Source organism: Athene noctua, chromosome 3 (assembly GCF_965140245.1).
Source record: "Athene noctua chromosome 3, bAthNoc1.hap1.1, whole genome shotgun sequence".
NCBI lineage: Eukaryota > Metazoa > Chordata > Aves > Strigiformes > Strigidae > Athene > Athene noctua.
In genome coordinates this window covers 10,285,721-10,309,430 of record NC_134039.1, presented here as the reverse complement: position 1 = coordinate 10,309,430, position 23,710 = coordinate 10,285,721, and the positions used below count along the sequence as shown (strand labels likewise).

At 35.1% G+C, this 23,710-nt stretch overlaps 1 protein-coding gene across 2 annotated transcripts in view; it reads right to left on the bottom strand.

Moving 5' to 3' along the window:
• Window positions 1-23,710, bottom strand: part of SLC41A2 (solute carrier family 41 member 2) — a 57,823-nt gene that overhangs the window by 28,199 nt on the left and 5,914 nt on the right. The window contains exons 2-7 of one of the 2 annotated variants that reach the window (XM_074901942.1): window positions 20,909-21,645; window positions 18,825-18,932; window positions 12,871-12,942; window positions 11,870-12,014; window positions 9,819-9,965; window positions 435-582 (exon numbers count right to left, since the gene is read on the bottom strand). In XM_074901942.1, coding sequence (XP_074758043.1) covers window positions 435-582; window positions 9,819-9,965; window positions 11,870-12,014; window positions 12,871-12,942; window positions 18,825-18,932; window positions 20,909-21,463 — 1,175 coding nt within the window. In that variant the 5' untranslated portion in view covers window positions 21,464-21,645. The remainder of the gene's footprint in view (window positions 1-434; window positions 583-9,818; window positions 9,966-11,869; window positions 12,015-12,870; window positions 12,943-18,824; window positions 18,933-20,908; window positions 21,646-23,710) is intronic. The other variant, XM_074901944.1, reaches the window with a different exon arrangement.

The window sequence follows — 23,710 nt, the reverse complement described above, 5'->3', positions numbered from 1 at the left end:
CTTAAGGGTTCTCAGCTACAGACTAACATCGCTATAGTTATTTATATATTAAAATAGGCTTCTTGGATAACAAAGACCATAGAATTTCTGCCAATCACTCCACTTTTAAGATTCATAACTTTCACTGGATTAAATAATCTCTTTGATCAGTGCATAATCTTAATTGGAAACTGCAAGAGATGAATAGCTCACCACTTCCTTTATTTGGCAGGGCACACTTCTGCTCAGTCATCGCCACAGGCTACTGCTGGCTCCCCCACTTTTTCCCACCTGTGACTTAACTTTGTAACTTCCTCATTTGGGAATATTAAAGTTTATTCACACTCTACATTCTAGAAGCTCCTTAAATGTTTCTTTTAAGTACAATCAGGTGTTAGAGAGATATACAGAGACACACTATGTCTGTCAAGATGAAGCAAGATAAATAGACTTACCTGCTTATAACCATGGCAGTTATAACAGGCTCCCATCCTGAATGGAGAACAGTTCTGGTAGCTGGGTGTTTGGCAGCTATGACAATCCCCATCGGAGTCAGAGCCAAAAAAAAGGCACCAACCAAAGGAGATACATAGTAATATGTCTCTAAAATAATAGTAAAAAAAAAAAAAACCAAACACAACAAAAAACACAACCTGTTTTACTTTCAAGACTTTCCTATAGGTTTTTCCTTATTTAGAACTCTAAAATATAATCTACATCATGCAATTGAGGAATTTTAATAGTCTTTCTCACTACTATACCTAAAGTCTCAACTACAGCACTAAACAATATGGTTAACATCTGCCATCCGCGATCACCGTCTCCCATCTTTTCAAAGACAGAACTATCTGTACAAAGAAGGAATTTTGAAGAGGATTTTTGTATGATGCTTTATGATGAAATAAGGATGCTGAATATTTATGATGAATAAGGATGTGGAATATAAAACGTTATTTTGCAAAATATCTCCAAAAACCAGAAACTTAATGTATTGAAAATGCATTTTGTCTATACACAAATTCATAGCATATGTACAGCCCCTTCTTTCCAAAGCACAGATAATATGGTAATCTTCCCAGAAACAGCATATCTAAAATGATGCAAACACAATGTGTAATACTGCAGCATTTATATCAGTAGTTGTTTTATAACCAGTCTGAGTCTGAAAATTCACAGCCACAATTCTGCTGCTTGCACCTATCCATCAGAATTGCATTAGATTTCATAGGAACACAACTGCAAACACCCACGAGCACCATCATAAAGCTGAGCTTGTAAGGCAAACAGCTGCCTGCACAGAAAGAATACTTTTTTTTTTTGATTACTTGGTTTTATAATCCCATCCACACAGAAGCTATTACAGTGATCCAATACTTCCTAATTCAACAGTGAAGTAAATGATGGAAAATGTATTTTAATAGTAAATATATGTATATAAGCTATGCAAACATTCCGCTTTTACATATATTTAGTTCTATGAGAAATGTGGTTATGTATTTAATGTTAAATACAGTTTGTCTAAAGTTTCAGAATTTGGACAAGCCTTAATACAACATGTATTTTAAATTAACAAGTTGAAGTAGTTAGTGTAGAACACAAACACTTTACGAAAGAAGAATTTATTTAGTATATAAAAACGTATTCTCATCCACATATTATGGCTTATTACAAAGGCTGTAAATTCAGGCAATTACTACTTGGATGTTATCTTGGTGGAGCTAAAATTACACCTGGAAGAACTGCTGTAGAGTTTTTAGAAGTCACTATCCTTCTGCATTGACCAGTAACAACCTCTGCAGCAGAGCCAGCAGAAAAGATAGTAAGGTACATTTCACTGGATAAGCTAAAAGTAGAAAGCTGTTAGAATGAGAAAGAAAAAAAGCCCAAAAGAGAAGTAATTTTTTCCCTTTCCTTATCTAACTACAGTGTATTATCTCTTTCTTCCTTTGTGGTGCCTTTTTTTTTTTCCTTCTTTCTCCTCTTTCTGTGAGCTAAGAGGTAAGCCTAATGTAAAGAGTTCTTACTCAAAACAGTACACAGAGTACAAGATATCTTTATTTGATGATTATAGTTTTGTATTATCAAACAATAAAAAAGACAAAAATGTATGGATATAAAGTTTTTGAACTATTTCCTGCCCAGGTGAATACATCCTTCCCTCCACTTACAATGAAGAAAAAAAATCCCTGTGTGCACTAAAATTCATCACATGGAAAGTCAGCATTCATTCTATGTCTATTTGTTAAAAATTCTGAAAAAATTCTCTCCATTCCCCCTCTTTCTTTTCCTCCCCTCCACCCTCCCCCCAAGATATAAATCATAGTGTATCCCTGCTAAATTTTTCTCCATCTGTTCCTTTCATGTGGAACCAAGGTGAAGCATTAGCATGTACCAGGTACCCAGTAACTGATTTAAAGGTCAGAATGAAAGAATAGCTCTAATGTAGTATATTTAGTAAAACAAAAAAGTGCACAAAATAAGTTCCAAGCCTGTGCCACATTTTTGGACAGGCTGCTGATTTTATTAAAAGGTAAAATCTGCTGGTCAGCAAAGATCCTCTGTTGCAGACAAACACCGAACTGCAAAATACAGATGCAATGGTAAGCATTACCCTAATTAATCACTAATTTTTGAAATTCTTTCACTTGTACATCAACAATTAGCCCACTGTACAAGAAAGGAAATTAAAGTTCAAAAAAATATGACTTTTACAATAATTTATTTTTTAATCCCACTAACAGTGAAATAACTCATTAGAATGTGTTCATGAAAAAAGGGAGAGTAGTTGACTATCTGCATCAGTCTCTAAGCTTGGAGAGCTAGTCCAAGGATTACAAAGAACATTAATAAGGAAAGTATATCATATCATTCTTTTCTTCTGGGGAAAAAAAAAAAAGGTTCATAAAACTGAAATCAGTTCAGTAAATGAACAATGAATACTAACAAAGAATTATTTAATAGGTAACTTCTAAATAAATAACTGTATAAAATATAAAATATACATACACATGTCATCCTGCCACAGAAATGTTTTGTAAGAAGTTTTTTAAAAAAAGAAAAAAGAAAATATGAGAAGACAGTCTCACTAGTGTATAATGATTCATGAATTATAACCAAAAGAAATACAATTTATATCTGCAGTGCAACAGGACCATTTCAGAAGTCAGCAAGAAGCCAGAAGCAAGGGCAGCTTTACAAATCTTAGAAAACATGACTAACCCATGGCTGATTATCAAACCTTTCATGAGTTGAATTCAGCATATTTTAAGTTAGTTAACAGCAGCAAGAGGAAAAAAGGAAATACGCATCCATAAAATGACACAAGCTGTCATTTTTACAGTAAACACAGCAAAAGTTAGATGAACTTCCAAGAGGCTGAATATGTGTTTTATAGCAATAAAACCAGAACGCATAGTAATCATGACAATGACATGAAACAAAATACAACCAGTGGGTCGTTTTTTGCTTGGTTGGCTTTTTTGTCTGTTTTATTGTGGGTTTTTTTTACACATTAAGGTAGGACTTTCAACACTACTCAGCAATGGCTTAGCTTTGTTCCTCTTAGCCAACAGCAAGTGAGAGGAATTAATTTTTTTTTTTTGGCCTTATTGTTCAACATTTTAGTAATTATACATGTCTTAATTTCACCATGGAGAAAAGTACAGAGAAAACTTACAATACAGGTTTTATACCTGAGCCTTTTAGACTTTTTAGTCCTTTTTATGGGGTTGGACATAAAATGGATTAGAAAATCTACCCCATTGTTGCAATACTGTCAAAAGTTTCTTCTTGAAAAGAAAGCAAGTCAGGAGTGGTTCTCAGGAGTGGGGGATCTCCAAGGACAGGACACAGTCAGAGCTTAGATCCTTTTTAAAAAAAACCTTCTGCTAAGACAATATACTAGCACCTTACTGAGATTCTCTATTCTGAAGTGCTAGAGGGAATGATAAATAAACAAATAAATAGGCCAACAACCATCCCCATGCTGCTAAACAAAGAGAAAATCAGGTATATATATTAATCTGTTTACAAGTTTTAGACCAGACAACAGAAATTCACCCTGCCCAGGTTTTTTAAGGCAAAGATGATGCAAAAATTCAGCACGGCAGTTGCTTCCTACCAGAACTTCAAAATTCTACTGTCTATCAAGTTGAGTTTAAAACAGAAATATACAAGCAATTAATAGTTTAGAATCCTATTACAGAATCTGTCACAAGTGAGCAATGGTAGACTCCAGTTACCTACATGACCAGCAAAACTACTCAGCTACAGCCTAACTCTTGGGAATGGAGTGCAGGACCTTTTATTTTTTATCTATGAGAGACTCTACTTGTAGAACACCTTACTATAAGAATCTAAAAAGATGTCAACTTTGAGATGCATCTTTTAAGGAAGCATGGGCCGTCTTCGTATTTAATTCACAGAGGAAGAAAATGTATTCTGTAATATCTGGAGAATGGGAAGAGGGAATAAATGACTCCTCTTTTAGGGCTGACTTCAAGCCATTTTTGAGATTTATAGCATGTAGCTTTATATGGCAAAAGGAACCTCGCTCAACCTGACTCTGCTATAGAATTTGTACCATGCCACAGTGGAAGATAACTCCTAAAAGCACTCAACCCTTCAATGAACTTCTGACTATGACCCTAAATTAAAAAGGGAAAGAGGTTAAAGGAAAGACACAAGGTTCTCAACCGAGTCCTTACTGATCTTCATTTACTTTAAGCCCTCATCCCTTTAGTAAACAGTGATATAAATTAGTCTTCTGGTTTAGAGAACTCATATGCTTAACGGTTTACTCCTTGTACAAGGTATCTACTGTGACATACAGTTCAGTGCAGTGCCACTGAAAACAATGCAACCTGTAGTAGGAATTAGAGATAAATTGGAAAACTACTACTTCAAAGTACCTGGTAAGAACCTTAAAATAGTAATGTGAATCACACAATTTGTCTTCTTAACCCGGATCCAACACGCACAAGAGTTAAACATGTATATATAAGCTATGTTCTGTGAGAAAAAAAAGGAAAGCTTTAAACAAAATCTTCATATCATTACTGACAAATGACAAGCAACACGGACCTCTGCATTTAATATACTGGATCTTCCTATTCCAGAGCATTCCCCTTGTTCTGGTCCAGGAACCGGAGCTAAGTCCCAGCGACGGTCCCGGGGAGCCCTCTAGTGCTCTCCCCAGCTATCTACCAACGATTCACAGAAAGCTCTTTTCAGGGAGTTGTTACGACAGAACTGTTAATCTTTTACTATTTAAATCCCCATGTTTGATAGTTTTGCCATAATTTTTAAAGCACTCAGACGAACTTTTAAGAAATTCTACATATGATGGTGGCCAAACAAGATGTTTGATTTGGCCCTAGCCTAGGTTAGAATGCTACAGTCCTTTCCCCTGCCTTTCCTAGGTATGTCATGAAGTATCCTCTCAAACCAAAAGCTGAGCACAGGTGTTACAGCTCCATCACAGGAAAGCAGAAAGCTTGTACATAAATAATTTCCTCCCTCCAGTCTTGTTATCTGAAAACAACTATTACCCTGCAGAAAGGAGCCAGAAACTTAGACTTTGTTTCAGTACATTTGAGTAGTTAAGCTAATAAAACATAGGGGAAAATAGTTAATTCAGAATACAGTTCAGAAGTGAATCCCACCTGCTTCATTACTAGCCCATAAACTGTGGGTTTCTTTATAACATTCCCACTGAGCTTGTTTCTCAAGCATTGAGAAAGCAGGGAAACAACAGAAGGAACATAAGAACATCTGTGCTGGGTGAGGCCAAAAGTCTCACCTAGTCCAGTATCCTGTGCCTGACTAAGGTCAACAGTTCAGTCTTGCGCAAAGAGGAGAAGAAAATGACAAGTTGACAGTGATGCTTCTTTCAGTGTGCTCTGCCAACCTCTGCAGCTGTTTGCCTCAGGGATTTCATCACCCAAGTTTCTGTCCGCCTCTCTCTGTTCAGTACTCCTCAATGGCTTCTTCTCTGATTAATTTATCCAAATAGTTTTCTAAAAGCATCATGGCAGTAAGTTCCATATTACAATCATGTACTGTGTCAAAAGTTGCTTTAACTTTTTTTTAACCTGCCGTCTAATCATTTTCTGAATGCCTTTTACCTGCCATTCACACTTTATACACACTCTCTCCTGAGCTGAAGCTACTCCATACTTTTATTCCTTGTTACTATTTCATAGTTCAAACACATGCATCTTGGAAACCACACATTTCCAAGGGCTTTGTGGTATGTTCTTATTTTAGAAAGACTCTCTGTTTCCTAAGAGAAAGAAATACAAAGACACTGAAAAAAATATAAAGAGCAGAAGCAGCCGTTTTAGCAATAACTAGATAATTACATATATCACCAAAAGAGAAGTATTTCCAGAAGACCATATAGAAAGAAAATTGGGAGTAACTCTTGGAAGCATATTTGAGTGCACTAATCCTTCCCCTTACATCTGCAGATCGTGTGGGATCTGCTTTTCAACTGCAGTGGCTGACTAAAATGTGAATGGCCATGACAGCTGTAGAAGTAGCAAAGGATCAGTTCAAACTGGCTCCACTTATTTTTTATTCCTCTGAAATATATTAGGCCATCTGTAACTAAACATGTAAATTTCTGGAAATATGTGAAAGGAAGAAAGAAGTCCAAGTTTATTTCCCCATCTTGTTTCTAGGGTTGAGTGTTTTTTGTTTGTGGTTTTTTTTAAGATTAAAAAAGAAAAAAAAGCATGTTTTAGGAGAAACTGAAATATCAGTAGTAATTAGTTACTCCTTTAAAAAAAAGAAACATATCTGTAATGTAGATAAAGCATAGGAAGTAATACTATGTATAGTCAAAAAATAATATATGTTGTTTATTTACAAATGACAAATACAACTACTGTTAAAATACCAGCATATGTAACTAAGTTTTGCCTGTGGCCACAATTGAAAAAAAAAAAAAAATGGAAAAGGAAGTTGTTTAAAAACAGTAAAACTCAGTATTAATGATGTTCTGTCTGACTCATATGGGTTCAACTTTGGCAATTATATAGAGAACATTACAATGCAAATAAATAAGAAATTAATATTTGTAAAGATTTAGGAAACAAATGAAAAAATCAATGGCATATTCATTACAATGTAGTTTACAAAGCAAAATTTAAAAAAAAAAACAAAATGAAGTTCGACCTATAGAGCATAAGTTTCTAAGAAACTTCATTTGAAATACTTATCACTTAATATTTAAAGCCTGAAGTCTAGGTTTAATTATTTTAAATCAGACACAGTCCTAACTAGAATAAATTTTAATCATAACTGTAGTCCCGAATCTAATCTGTGTTAACCTAAATCTGCCAACTTCTTCCAGCTCCACAGCTACCCAGATAGGTAGTATATGCCAGTAGTCCTAGCTAACTCCTTTCCATCTAGCTGGTGTATCAGCTTCTCTGGCACATCATTGACAAGCATAAACCGTGACTGTGAAGTGAATTCCAATCAAGCATATCAATTGTTGGAACATGAAACCTATTTTAAGCAGAATAATCCAATGTTCCAGTCTAGTAAGATTCTTGGGCATAGCAATAAATCAAGATAACCAGTCTCCAATGAGCTAAATTCTAATTATTATCCCAGCCCTAGCATTAGCTAGACACTAAATTTCGTGAGAATAGTGGCTTCCTCTCTGTTTTTCTCATCAGGAGAAAAAAAAAGAAGAGGTTCAAAAAAATCTTTACCAATTTTCTTTTCACTATAAGTCTATAAACGTCCTTAAAAGAAGTATTTAAATTAAGTAGTTGAGAAATGAGTTAGAATATAAAATATTTAAATATAGTTATGAAATATATAATACCTTTTAACAAAAATATAGAAAAAAATTACTGTACTGCACCCTTATATATTTAAGCTGACATCACATCAAGACTTTCTAAATATGAAAAATCCAATACTGAAAATATAAAATCATCAGTTGAAAACTAAGAAACAAAATGGCAAGTCACACCAAGGTAGTTTGAGTCTGAGGTACCTTTTCTGACTGATGTTGTAATACTTACAGAGAACAGCTCAAATTTTTACATAGAAAGTCTTGAACAATGAGCACTGATGTAAAGAATATATGTGGTGTTGTCTTTTATATATTGTCTTTTAGAACACAATATACTTCAAGCAGTTTCTATGGAAGGAGTTGGCTGCAGCAATAATTTAATTTTAAATACTATTTTGAACATTCTTCTCCTGTGAGAAAATGTTTTTGCACTTTTTGTTTCTTCATGGGAGAGATGAAGAAGCAGTAAGAAAAAGACTGATTTTTGAGTTCCTCATTCTCATTTGTTAAGCTCACATTTCCTTTGTGAAAATCAAGCATTTCATTACATCAGCTATTATATAAGCATGCTTCTAATAATAATAACTGCTGGCATATTCATTTTTAGCATATATTGTGATGATGAACCTTCTTTAATGGTCTGCTCCTTTAAGAGTAGGATTTAGACAGTACAGGTCCTAGAAATCATAAAAACAGTTTCAAAGAGACTATAGAAACATGAAAATAACTAACAGAAGAGAAAAATTGCAGACTGAAAAAAAAAAAAAAAAAGTCATTCATAAGGAAACTAGTTTGTAACTGTTAATGTGTAATTCACCTGTTCATAGCTATTAGTGGGAAAGTAAGTAAATAGTAAAAAAACTATCATCAAGAAGCCAGGGAGAATTCATGCATGAAGTAGGACTAGATCATTGCCCTCTGTAGTCGGCAGTCAAGGAAGGCCTCTCCTTTGCTGTTTAGCTATTCAGAGTGGCTATACATTTTTTCATCTTTCATGGCGGAACTGCTGTTCCAAAGAAAGCTACAGCTAAATTAGCAGATTTATGTTTGAAATATAGTCCCCAAATTTATAAGACAAAACAAAACAAGAGAGCGGGGCCATTATTTGGAGAAGCTGGAAGTGGTTACTTCTTTTACTGAAAAGCAGAAGGAAATGCTGGTAAAAATCAAGCACAGACAGAGGGAACAGGAGGGAGACAAAGTGTCACACTGTGAGGGAAACAAGAGATAAGAAATTGCTGAGGAAACTGGTATTGGAAGCTGAAGTAGTGGAGATGAGGAAACAAGAGGGTATTGCAATGGGAGCTGGAAAGCACTTGGAAGGAATCAGAAGGAAACTCACAATAGTCTTTGCATAACTCATTTTAAAGTCATAGCAATCACAAAGCACAAATCTAAAACTGGGCTTCACTTCTTCGAATACATACTTGTTGTCAGTTTGCTATTGTTACTCAAATTACTTAAATTATTTTTATTTTGATTTCTGAGCATAGCTGCAGCTCAAGATATACTAAAACCACACCCTAACAAAAAAAAAAATAAAAATTCTCAGAGCAGAACTCTCCCAGCAGCTTATCAAGACAGCCAGTTCAAGTCCTTCCCCTCAGTGCAAGGGGAGAACAATTCAAAGGGGCTCTGGGAAGCAAATATTTGATTTAGGGGCGGGCATTCAAGAGAACTTGGATGAAGACGGCTTCGCTCTCTTCCAAGAAAGCAGAGTAAATTCACCAACTAGTTTCTAGTTCACATGTAGACTGACTGTGATAGTGTGAGAGTCTTTCAGATATCAGTAGACTGTGCCAAGATTGTGATTAGTAACTTCTATCATCTTAAAAAGAGGAAAAAAAGAAAAATAAAGATCACGGCATAATGTTGCAACCCAAGCTTTATCATTCAACAGTATAAATGTTGACAAAAAGTCAGTCAAACTAAAAGGTTTTCTGAACCTCTCCCTCCCTGCCTTCTCCATGCCTTCCTAACCCAGAAGAGGTTCCTAGGAGACATGCACACTTAGAAACATACTTACCAAGGCAAGTATAAAGACCCTGACTTATCCATGCTAGTATAGCAAGAGTGATAAGATCTCCAAAACTTGCTGCTATAGGAGTGGCAACATTGTCAGGATTAATACCAGTCTTCTTTGATCCAACAATAACTCCAACCATTATTATTCCTAGGTGCAACAAAGAAGACAGTACAGTAACCATAACTGCTGTTGTAAGTCCACAGAATATTCCAAGATAATGGCCATTTCAAACTTCATAAATAAGAAGTCAGTGCTTTTGTCCCAGAATGATTATTCTTCCCACCTGACTAATGTCTGTATTTTGAAGCTTAGCTATTTTTTAAAATGAGGTTATATATTAAAAAAAATACAGTGAATACACACAAAAAAATCAAGATCCATCTATACAATGATCTATTTTGCTTATGATTAGAATTAGCACTACTGAAATTGTAAATCAGCCATTTCCTGAAGAAAAAAATATGCAGTGGATTAGTTCTACACCTTAGCAACTTTCACTGACTGAAATTTAAATTACACTAGGCGGGAAACAACATAAGATTAAATACTTTGACATCTGATATTGTGCAAGATTTCCAGCCATGAACTTAGTACCAAATGTCAAGAAGAATGTCATAAATTAAAAACATCACAGCATATAAAAATGTTACTTGCTACACAGTTAAAAAAATTTAAATTAGGGATGTTTGGTTTTTTTTTTTTTTCTATAAAAAGCAACACTAATTGTTTAAGAAGCATTTCCCTGCAGAATGCAGGTGGCTACTAAAAATAAGATTCACATTGTTATTAAGAGTCTTCTTGGGCATAACATGAGTGACTTCCCTCTCATCATATAATACATATATGAGCTTCAACTGTGTATGCTATCCTTTATGTTACTTTAAAGGATTTTTGAAATATTGGTATTATAATTTTCATGTGTTTTAGCAATATTATGTATTATAGGCTACATTAGGAGTAAAGCTTTCAGAGAAGCTGCTGAAAGAGTTACACTCCATGAAACTCTCAAAAGAAAGAATCAAAATGATCCTGTAGGAGGACAATATTTCAAAAGCATCCATCTCATGTGTATGAGGATGAAGCTTAGAAAATAGTTTCCTGTGCTGGCCCATCACCAGGTAACAACAGAAGTTTCTCTTCATGTCTAAATTATATGTGAGAAGTGAAAAAAAATGCACTCATGCTCCCGAGTTCTCTCACTGCTCTCAATTCTGCACATGATCAAACTCAATGGCTTTGTAGTCACTAAAAAAGTGTGTGCTTTTAATTTCATGGAAAAGTTTTAACAATTTTGTAATTTTCACATAAGTAAGCATATCAAATTAATAAAAACAAGAAGTTCAACATTTTACTTGACTAACTATTGTTAAGACTACTGACCATGTATTTTCATTAACAATGTGTCACAAGTAGAGGTACTTTTCCCCCCACCTCACGTCCATTAAATACCACCTTTTACGGTTAAATGTTTCCTGACAATTGTGAAGAGAAGATTAAATTCATCATGCCATATGGCTTCAGACAAACATTAGCACTGTTTGTAGAGAGGGACTTGAACTTGGCTCAAACCCTTCACATAACAAGCCAATTTGTTCACGTCAGATACAAAGCAGCGCACAAACTAACATATAAACAGCATGGGCAACAAGGAACTTTGAATTCAGCTGAGCTAATGTCCAGGCTCATTTGAGTTTAATTACAAATAAGTTTTACCTGTTTAGCACTAAGAATATATTTTGTACATTAATGAATGTAGAAAGCAGGGGAAAAAAAGTTCTTCATTGTATTAGGTAAAATCTAAACCCACACTTTTTGGTTTAGATGTGCTCAATAAGTCATACAAATCAAAACCTTTTCAAAGAATATGACAGGAGAGGAATGCAATATACAGGCTTATATGGAAATTGCAAAAGGGTATCCTATCCTCAGCTGTGTTTCAGATGTATTATACCTCACTGCATTTAAACTTTTAAAGAATAGCAACATAATATGCATTCAGCATCCACAGAAAACTAAATAACCATAAAAAGCAACATATATATTCCTTTTACCTTGTAAAAGAGAAGCTATGAAGGCAGTTGCTACGCTGCTAGAACACAGAAGGACTGAATGATCAAAGCGGTATTTGCCCTCTGGAATCCAGCCCAATATAACTGCTGCCACTGCTGCCAGAAAACCAACTACTGTTGCCTGAACCTGGAAAAGAAAAAGAAGGCGAACAATTCTTAAAATAATTGATAGGCTTAAGAGGACTGTAAAATAATTTTCTGTTATTTTTTCTTCCTATCTACATTTATTTGCAAGGTATAAAGAAAGCATGCTCATCCATTTTGTAGAGATAATGATAACCTTGAATGATCAAGAAGAAAAAACTTATGCCAGCAGAAAATGCTTTACCAGCATTTCAGAGACTCAAGAATAACAGAAGTAAAATCAGGGAAAAGAGCTGAGGATTTATCAGAAGCTAAAGAGGCTCCTAAGCCACTTAAATCAGTGAAGTCACGGCATAAACATTTCACCTATTTTTTGAGCATGTTGTATTATAACATATGAGCATGAAATAGTTCTTAATCTTAAGAAATAGTTGCTTTTGAGAACAAGCACTCCTTTCCTCAAATGACCCAGCTATTTAAAATACTGTTTATTATCCAAAAGCTGTATCACATACTTTCTTTAAACATTGAATCCAATGCAAATACAGTACTGAAAACATTTGAGGGTTCAAATTTAAGAGGTCTTGCCAAATCTGAAAGTTTTCTCTAATCATCCTCAGATCCTGTCTCAGAAAAATTAAAAAGGAAATATCCTTGGTATAGTCACAAAGAATATTTTACACCTTCTTCTGATAAATATAAGCTCATGCCGTTTTAGAGAACTACCCTGTTCAAAAAAAAATTGCCATGCAAGCGTTCTGTGTTGGGTACAAGCCAGTGTAATAGAGCTAGTTTCCCATTAACACTGTCCACCTCCACACTTACCAATCTAAGTGATGGACTTTTCCAATAACTTCACTCACCTATAAGAGTTAATCAAATAAATCCACTATACTTACCTGTTTTAAGGCCAAATTGCCAATTATTAGGTTCCATTTCTCAATGGGAGAATCCATTTTACCAATATTTACCTGTCAAAATTATAAAAGCATTTCAGACATTTGGGTTTAAAAATGTATTACTTGAAAATGCACTATCAAGGCAGAAACCCACAAATAATTCAACTCATACAAAAAAGAGACATCGTGAAAGCAAGTTAAAACAAAGCTATACTTTTTCCAACTCAAGCATCACTGATCACTGCTGATTTTAAATGGCACTTAGAGTATCTATCCAAAAGTAGCTAAACTTGATGCAGTTTTACATAGTAACTCATCTAACATTCACTTACTGTGCAAGGTGTACTAGTCACCTTACATTCAGGAACATTCAAGCAGTGATTAGACCAGTGCCTGGAAGGGAAACTTGTCAGCGTTCAGTCATTTTACACTGAGCTTGTTTCTGTGGTTCTTAAATTCTATGAGCCAACAGAAAAGTGTGTGAATACGTGTGCGTGTGGACACACACACTCTCATGCAAGGGTGTTAATTGATTGCAGTGAAACTACCTGCACAGAGAAACTGTAAGTCTTATGGAAGATCAGAAACCACATCTAATACTGCTCAGTATTCTAACTTTTCATTTATACAATACAGCTAGAGATTTACGATGCTGTAAATGATCTAAGTCCAGTCCTAAGACAGTAGCTGGAAAGACAGCAAATAAATTATTCTAAGAAATGAAAAAGTACATACTCTTTTATAATGTATTTCCTAATTTTACTTATTTTTTTTTGAGTTAGATGACAAGATAGGAAGAACAGTACATACCACTGCAGTATAACTGTTTAAAATAAGTTCCTTTTTGAGAAAAATGAACAATTTTTTACTTGTTGAGCATAACTTTTAGTGTTTTTCCCCATAGAATACTAATTTATAAGATAACACTTCTCAAAACACAGAAGGTCTGAATGTATATATTTTTCATCTTTTGATAATGTTTTTCCAGTTGGTTTTACTTCCATTTCTTTTCTATTTTGTGATGGTAGTGATTTGCAAGGAACAAAGTATTAAAAGAAATGTTAACTTGATATCAATCTATGCTATAAATATTTTACAGTGTTCAAAGTACAATCAGACTTCCACAAATACATGCATTAAGTTTAAATATGACAGTAATATTTAAGGAAGAACAGACAAGAATCCCCTTTGCATCCTTCTTAGATATATATGCTAAATGAACGAAATGGCAGGCTATGGAGAGTTTCACTCTTACTCCTTTGAAGAAGTTTTGGAAAAGTATCAAAAAATCTCTGTTAAAACAGTAATCTTGCAAAATGCTTAATCCAGCCTAAAAGTGAGCTGCTGCCAAATGGCATAGTTCTCTCTCTCTCCCTTACTATCAGCTACACATTCACGTTTTCTTTCCTGAACCAGATCTACCAACTCTGTCAGTGAGTTCATGACAACATAAATTTGCTTGCTGGTTTGATGGAAAACACTTTTTTTCAGGGAGAAAAATGGTCATCTTCTACAATATTATCTGATCCACCACAAGCAACCATGTAACCATGCACAAATGCTCTTGGGGTTTGGAACGGAGAAAAAGAGCAGGACCACTCTTTTCAGCTGCAGGTTTCCATAAGGTATGATCAAGTTTTCTGTGAATTACCTAAACAAAAGGTCTGTACAGTCATATTGCTAATGTCTAACCCTGGTAACAGAGTCAAAACAAGAGTCTGCATAAGTTGATAGGGATGACTGGATCAATGGTGTTCTGGTGGTGGTTTTTTGTTTTTTATTTTACTTCCTCTTAAAAACAAAAAAGGAATAGGGAGAATAGGCAACAGTGTGAACCAAGACAATGAGAGTGTCCCAAACTACAGAATATAAATATTGTGCTTGAATGGGCAGTTGACCTAAGTACACCTCAGACAGTTATGCCAGTTAAGCCAGCACAGCAAGTGGGTGGAGGGAGAAGGTCTTACATTAACACTAACACCAAAAAAAGTGTGAGTTATGCCTTGAAGTAGATTAAAAACACAGTCTTGAGACAGATTTAATGAAATGACTGATTCCAAAATGGATGGGAAATTGTGAATGACCAGTAAGAAGCTGCTAAAGTAGAAATTTAGGTAACAAGATGAACGAAGGCGATCAGACAACACTCGAAAAAAGATGTATTATGGATAACAGAAACTTGCTAACAAGACATTATTTTTTGGCTGACTACATAATTAAAATGAAGTAAAGATAATTAGTTTACAGCCCCAAAGGCATAGACATATCTACAAATTCAGATGCAATTATAAGCTGACTGAGCAAGAAGGGTATGAATTAGCTCCAGTGCTGAACTCATGATAGAAATTTCCTCCTCAAAAGGTAAAACTATTCACAGGGGCATAGTCTTGCATCTACTGTAAAGACAGTATGTGGGGGGAGCCAGCTAGTGCAAATTTAGAGAAGGGAAGATTAATCATATAACTGCCTCCAAGTAACCGTTTAGTTATTCTCTGAATTAATATACTCCTGTTTTCACCAAGGACAAGATTGACAAGACCTAAGGTTGGATGGTTAAAGAGAGTAGGGGTCAATGAAATCAACGTGAGGAATGCAAAGGTCATCTTTTATAGAGGTCTGAGAGAACTGGCATGTAAATTGCAGGTCTAGTAGTAAGCTTTTTGATTAAACTCTCCAGAAAGCAGTGATACAATATGACAGCCCAGGCTGCCACCTGTAAGAAGTTATATGTAACATGTAACAGGTTTCCATAGGTTTTTGCTTCTTTTTTGGGGGTGTTTTAACTTACAATTAGAAACATTACAGAGTTCTTGTGTATTTGTTTGACTTTGCAGTAGCACTATGGGGGATGGGGCTGCTATCTACCAGCTTGCAGACCTGTGCACATTGCAACTGATTGTTAAGTGCAAAAAGACACATAAGAAAAAGTTGGAAAGTTCCCTGCAAGACAAAGGCCTCTTTTTTTTTTTTTTTTTTCCTGTTTTTTGACATATAAAACCAAATCTTGTTAGCATTATCTTGATAATGAATTATCTATACTGTTCTTATTTTGTTCTATTAAACCTCCACTGCGTTGTGCACATACACATACACACACACACACACTCTACAACATCTACTGATTAGCTCTTCACCAGCTAGAACAAATTAGAGCCACCAGTGGCAAAAGAGAGAACCTTCACCGAACGATGACAAGCCTCTACCTGCTCCCTGTGAAGGATGTCCAATGAACTTACAGTATGACTAAAGAAGTCCCAGAAAGTATTTCAATCCCCTGTATAACTCAGTCCAAGGTCTGTCATGATTCTTGAAGAAAACAGGTCATACGAGGAAATTAGAGGCATTAGAAAACAAACGAATATCAAAAAAGCCCCCACAAGTCTATTGATGCAAAGCTGGGAAGTAGCTCGGTGCTAGTGGTGCTATGACTGTGACTTTGGGCAATGCCAAAGAAATTGGAACTCCCACACACCACATAGCGCTGTCTGAAGAATGTACACTTCACTGACCTCTTCTTGGGCAGTTAATTAGCCTTCATGGTAGAAGCGTGTGAACATTGCTGGAGAACCTGATTTGGCCAAGACAGACATATGACAGTTTCTGGTACTGGTGTGAAAGAAAGCCTTCATGGCATGGTTGAATAAATACCTCTGAAGGATCAGCTGATTTATGTCTTCATGAGACTTAATGACATCGGTAAGTGGGACTGGTAACACTCCTCAAATGAAGCTCTCTCAGAATGGACTGTTTGAGCTTGGGACTTGATAGGAGCTTGGGCTTCAAACAGTCAAAGTAGCTCTGAAAATTCACATTCAAGACATCTACAGATCGCGTTATCACACATTTAGTGGGATTCTCTTACGAATGCCTTTTTGGACTGAGAGGAAGTGGCTTGAGCCTCATGATGCCAACTTTAGTTTACCACTGAACATGCAGCCAGTGTTGTGGAAACTCCAGTATCCTTTTTCTGTGTGTGAGAGGGGGATCAGTTCCTTGACTTCTGGTAACAGTTATAATAACAGATAATATGAACTAAAGGTCAGGATTTCCAGTGCAGAAAAGGGTCTGCATGACCCTTTTTCCAAATGTCCCCTAAGAGCTATGAGGTTTGCCAATAAGATGACATTACTGAGGATGAGGAAATCAGCCATTGATTAGCCCAGAGAAGTTCTAGAGTTGTGATCTCGCAAAGGTCATAAGCTCAACTGAGACAAAGAATTTAAGATCCCATTAACTGGAGCAGAATTGATGGAGTTGGTTCTGACCAGGTTTTTTTAAGCCTTTAGTAAGGCACTGGTAGATCGTGGACTTGGTGTATTTTTCACTATGCAATACAAGCATTCAGTTCTCAGGCTGTGAACTGTACCAGTCAGGAACAAATGAAGTAACAGGACAACACAAAAAAAAAAGGTAAAAGATAAAAGTATTCATGCCTGGAAGAAAGACAGTAAGGTTTAAACACAAAATAGTGCTAAGAAATAGTAAGAATACTCAGATAAGTAAGGCACTAAAATCAAACAGAAATCAAGACTTGACTAGCTAAGGTTGCCATTGATAAAGATACAACAGAACACATCAATTCTTATGTATGAAGGAATGGATACAAGGCAAAAGTAATCAATTTCTGTAATCGACATGACACAAATAAACCTTCATAGGACTGCTAAGGCTACGTCCATCACGGTGTGCATTTGGGCAACTACTCAATATAATGTGGCAATGAAATTCATTAATGACAGAAAACTGGAAGACCTTGTCAATGCAAAGCATTGTAACAGTGTACAAAACCCGAACAACCTTGAGGATTACAGCAATGAAAACAGATTAAAATACTCAGTAGAAATGCGAGGTCATGTGCTTACGGACTAATAATATTTCTGCCAGAAGATGGGAGTGACAGCTGAAAATAACACAAAAGGAGAAATACTAGGACACAGTCACTGATCACAAAGTGACTGTGGGGTCTAAATCTGACACTGCTGAGAAAATAAGTACATATAAACCTCGAAAGTTTCAAAAGCAATTTTCAAGAGAAATAAGGAAGTGCTATTCTGCCAAGCCATAGTAAGGTCTCATCTGGAGTTACATACACCAAATTTTTCTAGAAAGAAAAAACAAACTTTGACCAAACATTTTCTAGAAAGATTCATTCAAGCAGGAACAGGCAGAGAATGGAGGCCTTGCTGGAGATAGTAAAAATTATCTTACAAAGGAGACACTGCATTAGGCAGTGTCTTACAGAGACACACAGTTTAGGTACCAGAAATAGTTTTGCCATGCTATTAGAACATTCTGTTCATAGTTACTTATGCACACACAAAAAATATATGGTAAAGTAATCTGGCTTGCTCAGGTTAGAAAAATGAAGGGATGGAACATCCCTTGAGATGTAGAAAAGCACTATGACAAACATGTAAGAATGAAGACATAGAAAAAACTTAGTTATGCCATGTTACACTGTTGACACACATGAAAAATAAGCAGACCCCCCCAAAAAAAACACAACAAAAGAGGAGTAAAATTCTTCAGCCAGAAAGCTACAAAAGAGTTTCTTGCAGTTTGATCAACAAAGGTCTGGAATAGCAATGTTATCAATGCTTTATTTTGGTGGTCTTTAGAAAACTGTGTTCAAAACATACACATTTTGTTAGCCTATTCAAACCCTCTCAGGGTCAAAGAGTTCTGTCAACATTACAGAATATACATGTAAATCTCAAAAATCTACTTTATCTGTTCTGAATGATGACTCAGAAGAGAACAAAGAAGTAAAATTTTGATGCGTGGTGATTAGAAGAGGGTTGCTTTTTTAATTTTTCCAATTTAATAGCAGATTCAAAGAGCCCCTCTAACCACCAGATTAAGCCATAAACATAAACCACCGGTGTTCCAAAGATTTGTTTCCCTTTTGAAATACTTACAACACATACTGAAGAGCAAAAAAGAAAGTGACTTACAGCAGTTGATAGTCGGGATGCCAACGTCATTTCTAAATTTCCTTTGAGACCAAGAAGTGCAGGAACCAAGATAAAAACTTCAGTAACATTCTTGAACACATCCCAGTGCTATATAAAGGATACAGTAGGAAACACTCAATTGAAAAATTCTCTTTAAACCATCCACAAATTAATCAAAAAATTCAGTAACTCATAACTTAATCCTCTAAAAAACAGAACAAAAAAATAAATCTTTCTATATCAGACCTCAAAGTCTAAAGTCAGAACTGTTACCTATCTAGATGAAATAGATTTATGACTGCATATTACTTCAAAGATGAGAATACCAGAAGTAAGAGATACAAAACTTGGCCTTAAAACAAACCTAGTGTAAAAAAAAGATGTCATTAATCTGAAGTCTATTTTCATGACTTTAATATAGTACCAGGTACTACGACTGCTTTTGAATTCTGCTCTTAATTTACAATAATATTTTTATCTTTCTCTTCCAGCTGTGTATAAACCTCACATAAAACCAGCAAGGAATTAGTTGCCAATTGAAGAGAGCCTGTAAGTGAAAAAAGCTTATCTTTATTCTATTACTCCTACGTGTTAAACTTCGAAAAGTACACTTTTCCAAAACACAGATTTTAAAAAGCAAACTAACTCTCCTGTAATTTTTTGTGCTCTGATTTCTCAGCCCTGAAATGCGGTGCTACTTTGTATGTCTGTCAATCCATGCATTTAATTTGTAGTCATTTACCAAATTTAACTAAACTAACAGAACTGTAATTAACTATATGTGACGTTACATATGTATGTACTATTGAGAAAGAATAGCCATGAAATGGTTTGTAAAAAACAAGCTTAGAATGATTTGTTGTCTTCAAATTTTCATTTACAAAAAAATGTTCTGTCACATTTCAAAATTCTGGTTTACTGACATCACAGCCTAATTTCTCAGATTAATTTCTCTCCTAACACAGATTAATTTCTTCACCGTCTTTCAGTTTGAATATTGTGGTTATTTAATATTTTAAAATATTTTTTTGTGAATTTACTCATACAGGAAGAGAGAATCTATGAAGTTCGTATTTATAAGAAATTTCTGGTTTTTGAAAAACAAATTAAGTAGGAAATAAACGTAAATACAGCCTTCAAAATGCAAAGAGAAGGCAAGAAAACAAGCTAGTTCAATAAACCTTTCTTAACTGTTATCGTCTCCAAAATTTTTTTCAAATATCACTGCACAAAGAATTATTTCATAGGCAACTGTTACTTTTAGCTCCACTGAAATGTTGCTGACATCCACAACTGTGTTAAACTAGAAAACAGATCTAAAAATGTTTTGTATAAGTAGGGTCTTAGTGATATAACACTCCAAAACAGGTTTTAAAATTTTTATTAAACTTCAATCTTAAAATTGAGAGAAAATCCTATTATCTTAGCCCTGAATAACTATCAATTAAATCTGCTACCACAAAGCAAGATAATATGGTTTCTCTGGAGCTACTACAATTATATTTCAAGGCAGACATGACTTTGCAGCCCTGTTCACACCACTGATGTCTTGAATTCCACATGTTCAGTATACTTAATGTTATATAAAAAGACACTTATGAATGTAATACACATTTTCATATACTGTATGATTTATCATGGACCATGTCTACACAGTATTTCAGAAATTGCATAGACTTAAATCACACAAGGAGATGAGATAATGAAATACATTCTTCTAATCTTTTTAAACTCCTATGCATTGTGGCATCACAGTTAATGACAACTCCCACTTGACTATGTATACATTTACTACTGTCAACAGAATTTTGAACCATGACTATATTTCTATGCTTAGTTAAATCAGAAGGTAACAGTTTTATTCACCAGCTCACTGTGGCTAAGCGACACTTAACCAAGACTTGAATGACTCCAAATTAAATATTGGAACAGTTTAAGATGAGGTTTGAGGAAAAGCAGTTGATAGAAACAGAACCATACACAGACCTAATTACTCAGTATCATAATCATCTACTGTATCACTCATTAGAATTATAAATCTCACAGACTGTTAAATAAAAAAACCTTCCAAAGCAAATACCAACCTGTACAATATCCAAAACCATGCCAGCAGAAACAGTTCCAAATCCTGCTAGCAGAAAAGGTACAAGTATTTGTAATGCCATAATACTACTAGATTCTTTGGGTTGTTTTCTACTTCCTTCCACAATGATATCTTCATTACTGTCACTAGATAGGTTGTCTTCCTGCAACATGGCATCTGTTTCTGAAGTGTCCATTCCATCGCAGTAATTATAACTGGTAAAATCATCATATTTAGGGCTACAGCTAGATGGGCTGTGTCCACTACTACCATGAAAACTTGGTTCTGAGAAGTGATGGTACTCTGTGTGTTGTTCAGACCTAACATTAAAACTGTGTCCTGCTGGTTGTAATCCATCTTGCCAGACACCATTCACTTTTTTGTGTCTTTCATCCTGATTTATTTGGTAAACGACAGGAACCATACTCAAAAGCAGTCTCAAAAATTTATCAGACTGAATTGTATTAAGATTTATGGTCCAGTTTACAAAACCTTCTCTGTCATGAACTTTGCTATTTGTTTTGGAGATGGTAGATCTGCCTTTACAGTTAGTCATAGTGCTACAGAAGTACAGGTTGAAAAGCACTTTGTTCTTCAGATGTCAGTGAATCTTGTAGATCAGTCATTAAGTGCCACACTTGATTTTAAAACAGATAAACCAAAACGATCCTTTTTTGCATGCAAAAATGTTTTTTCATTAATCTCAGATCTTCAACAATTCCATAAGGAAGACTGGATCTGCAAAAAAGTAGAAAGTATATATTCAAGCTTTAAAATATTTTAACTCTACAGAAGACATGAGACACTGCTTTAAATTTTCAGATCACCCTGTATCTTTCCAAAGCAAGTATTTGCAGAAATGTCAATCTCCTCTAACATTTAACTGCCAAAGTTGAAAGAAATTTGAAAATAAAAAGGGAAAGCTGGTGGGTGAGGAAATTTCACGAACTGGTAAACTTTCCAATGAAAGAAAGAGGCAGCAGTGTGGACTGTAAGTGAATTGATGAGGGCCTAGCTTGTGCCTTCTTGAAGCCCAGGCAGATACTGTGTGTAGCCCTAGACTTCCAGTGGCTGTGAAAGCAGTAGGTCCCCAGAGAAAAGTATTTCTGTGAGGTGCAAGGGTATGGACAAATGGAACCCATAGGATGCACTGCGGGGCCACTTTTGTTCCTCCCACCCTATGCTAATGGCAAGGGCCTACAAAAAATAAGGAACACCCCCCAACTTTCAAAAAAATTGATCAGAGGTGGTAAGCCCAAAACAATATTCTAGGTGGCAAAGGCCTTATGTGTTGACAGACCCTGCCCTCCCTACCCATAAGAAGATGACAAACCAATATTGATATGTATAATTGAAAAGCATGCTAATTTAAAATCACAGTAACTGATTTTTCTCTGAAGAAAACATACAAATTATGTTAAATATAAAGAGCTACTCTATACTTAATAAAACCGGACATTTTTTCATAAAATATTACAGTATCAAGGAAAGAAGATAGTAATTAAATTCAGACCAATTATTCTAAAATAGTCTAAGTTACTCTAGTATAAAAATAAACCTACAGTACCGTATTCATAAATATGGCATATTAAAATTTAATTAAAACTAGAAAAAAGGTTATGTTAGGATAATTAAAATAAGGTATTAAAAGCCTTATTTTATTTTTGCATGAGGTGCAAGGTTGCAGATATTTCCTGAAAGACAGGTTATTCTGATGTCTAATAACCCTTAAAATATAATTATTTGATCGATATTTACACTAGATGTGGTCAGCATGTTTTGCTTTCTGCAAATCATGCAAATACAATTTTTTATGTTTAATGTGATTTAATGTGCATTTGTTTCTACTTTTAAAATTTCCATCATAGTAGAAACTTAAAGAATGATATATTGGCAGTCTGAATTTGACGCTTCCTCCATCAGAAGCCACTTTACCTTCCTCTTCTTCAATTTTCATGTTGTGATAATAGTTAAAGTACTTTATTAAAAGAACAGTTTTAATTTGACTTGAAGCTTTGTTGACTTTGGTATTTATTACTAGACTCCATGAATACAAGTAAATGATTGGGATAAACAAAGAAACAAAGTTCAGGCAGACTACACCAGCATGATGTGGGATAACAATTCCACAAGCTCAAGGCACTATATTGGTGCAAACCTGTGAAAACATATTTTTACAGACTGCAAGAAATAAAAATAGTTGAGGGTTGGAGGATTTTACATCTATGTTTCCTAAGAAAATCGGGCTCTTAAGATCGTATCATTTATGTTACCTATACTTCCCTCCATCCATTTTAATGTTTTTAAGTCATCCAATATTTCTGGAGCAATTTCAGATTTGACAGAGATTAGAGATGTCAAAGCTTTTAGTAACTAACAGCCCTGTAAGAGATCCAAATTTGTGCCCTTGCTCTAAGGCATCTTTAAACATTAGCTAGGATAATTCATATGGCCACAGCAAGTCAACTTCAAAAGTCCTGCTGCTCACAGAACTACTTGTTTGGTGAGATGACTCACATGCAACTTGAAAGTTTTTCCCTCTATCCATCGCTTTACCCAAGGGAGCTCTGACCAGGAAATGAATATTTTAAAAATTACAATGGAGTTCATCACTTGATTTAGAAAGAAGTCACGTTTTGCAAGAAAAAAGGAATCTTTTTTCCACAAGACAAACAGAAGAATTTAAGTAACCAAGATTCCAGTAATATCTTGTCCCACTCTGTAGCAGATTGCGCCATGCTGAACCTTTTAGCATAAGTGCATAAAAACTCCTAGGCCTCAGTTCTGGTTTCCACACACTTTA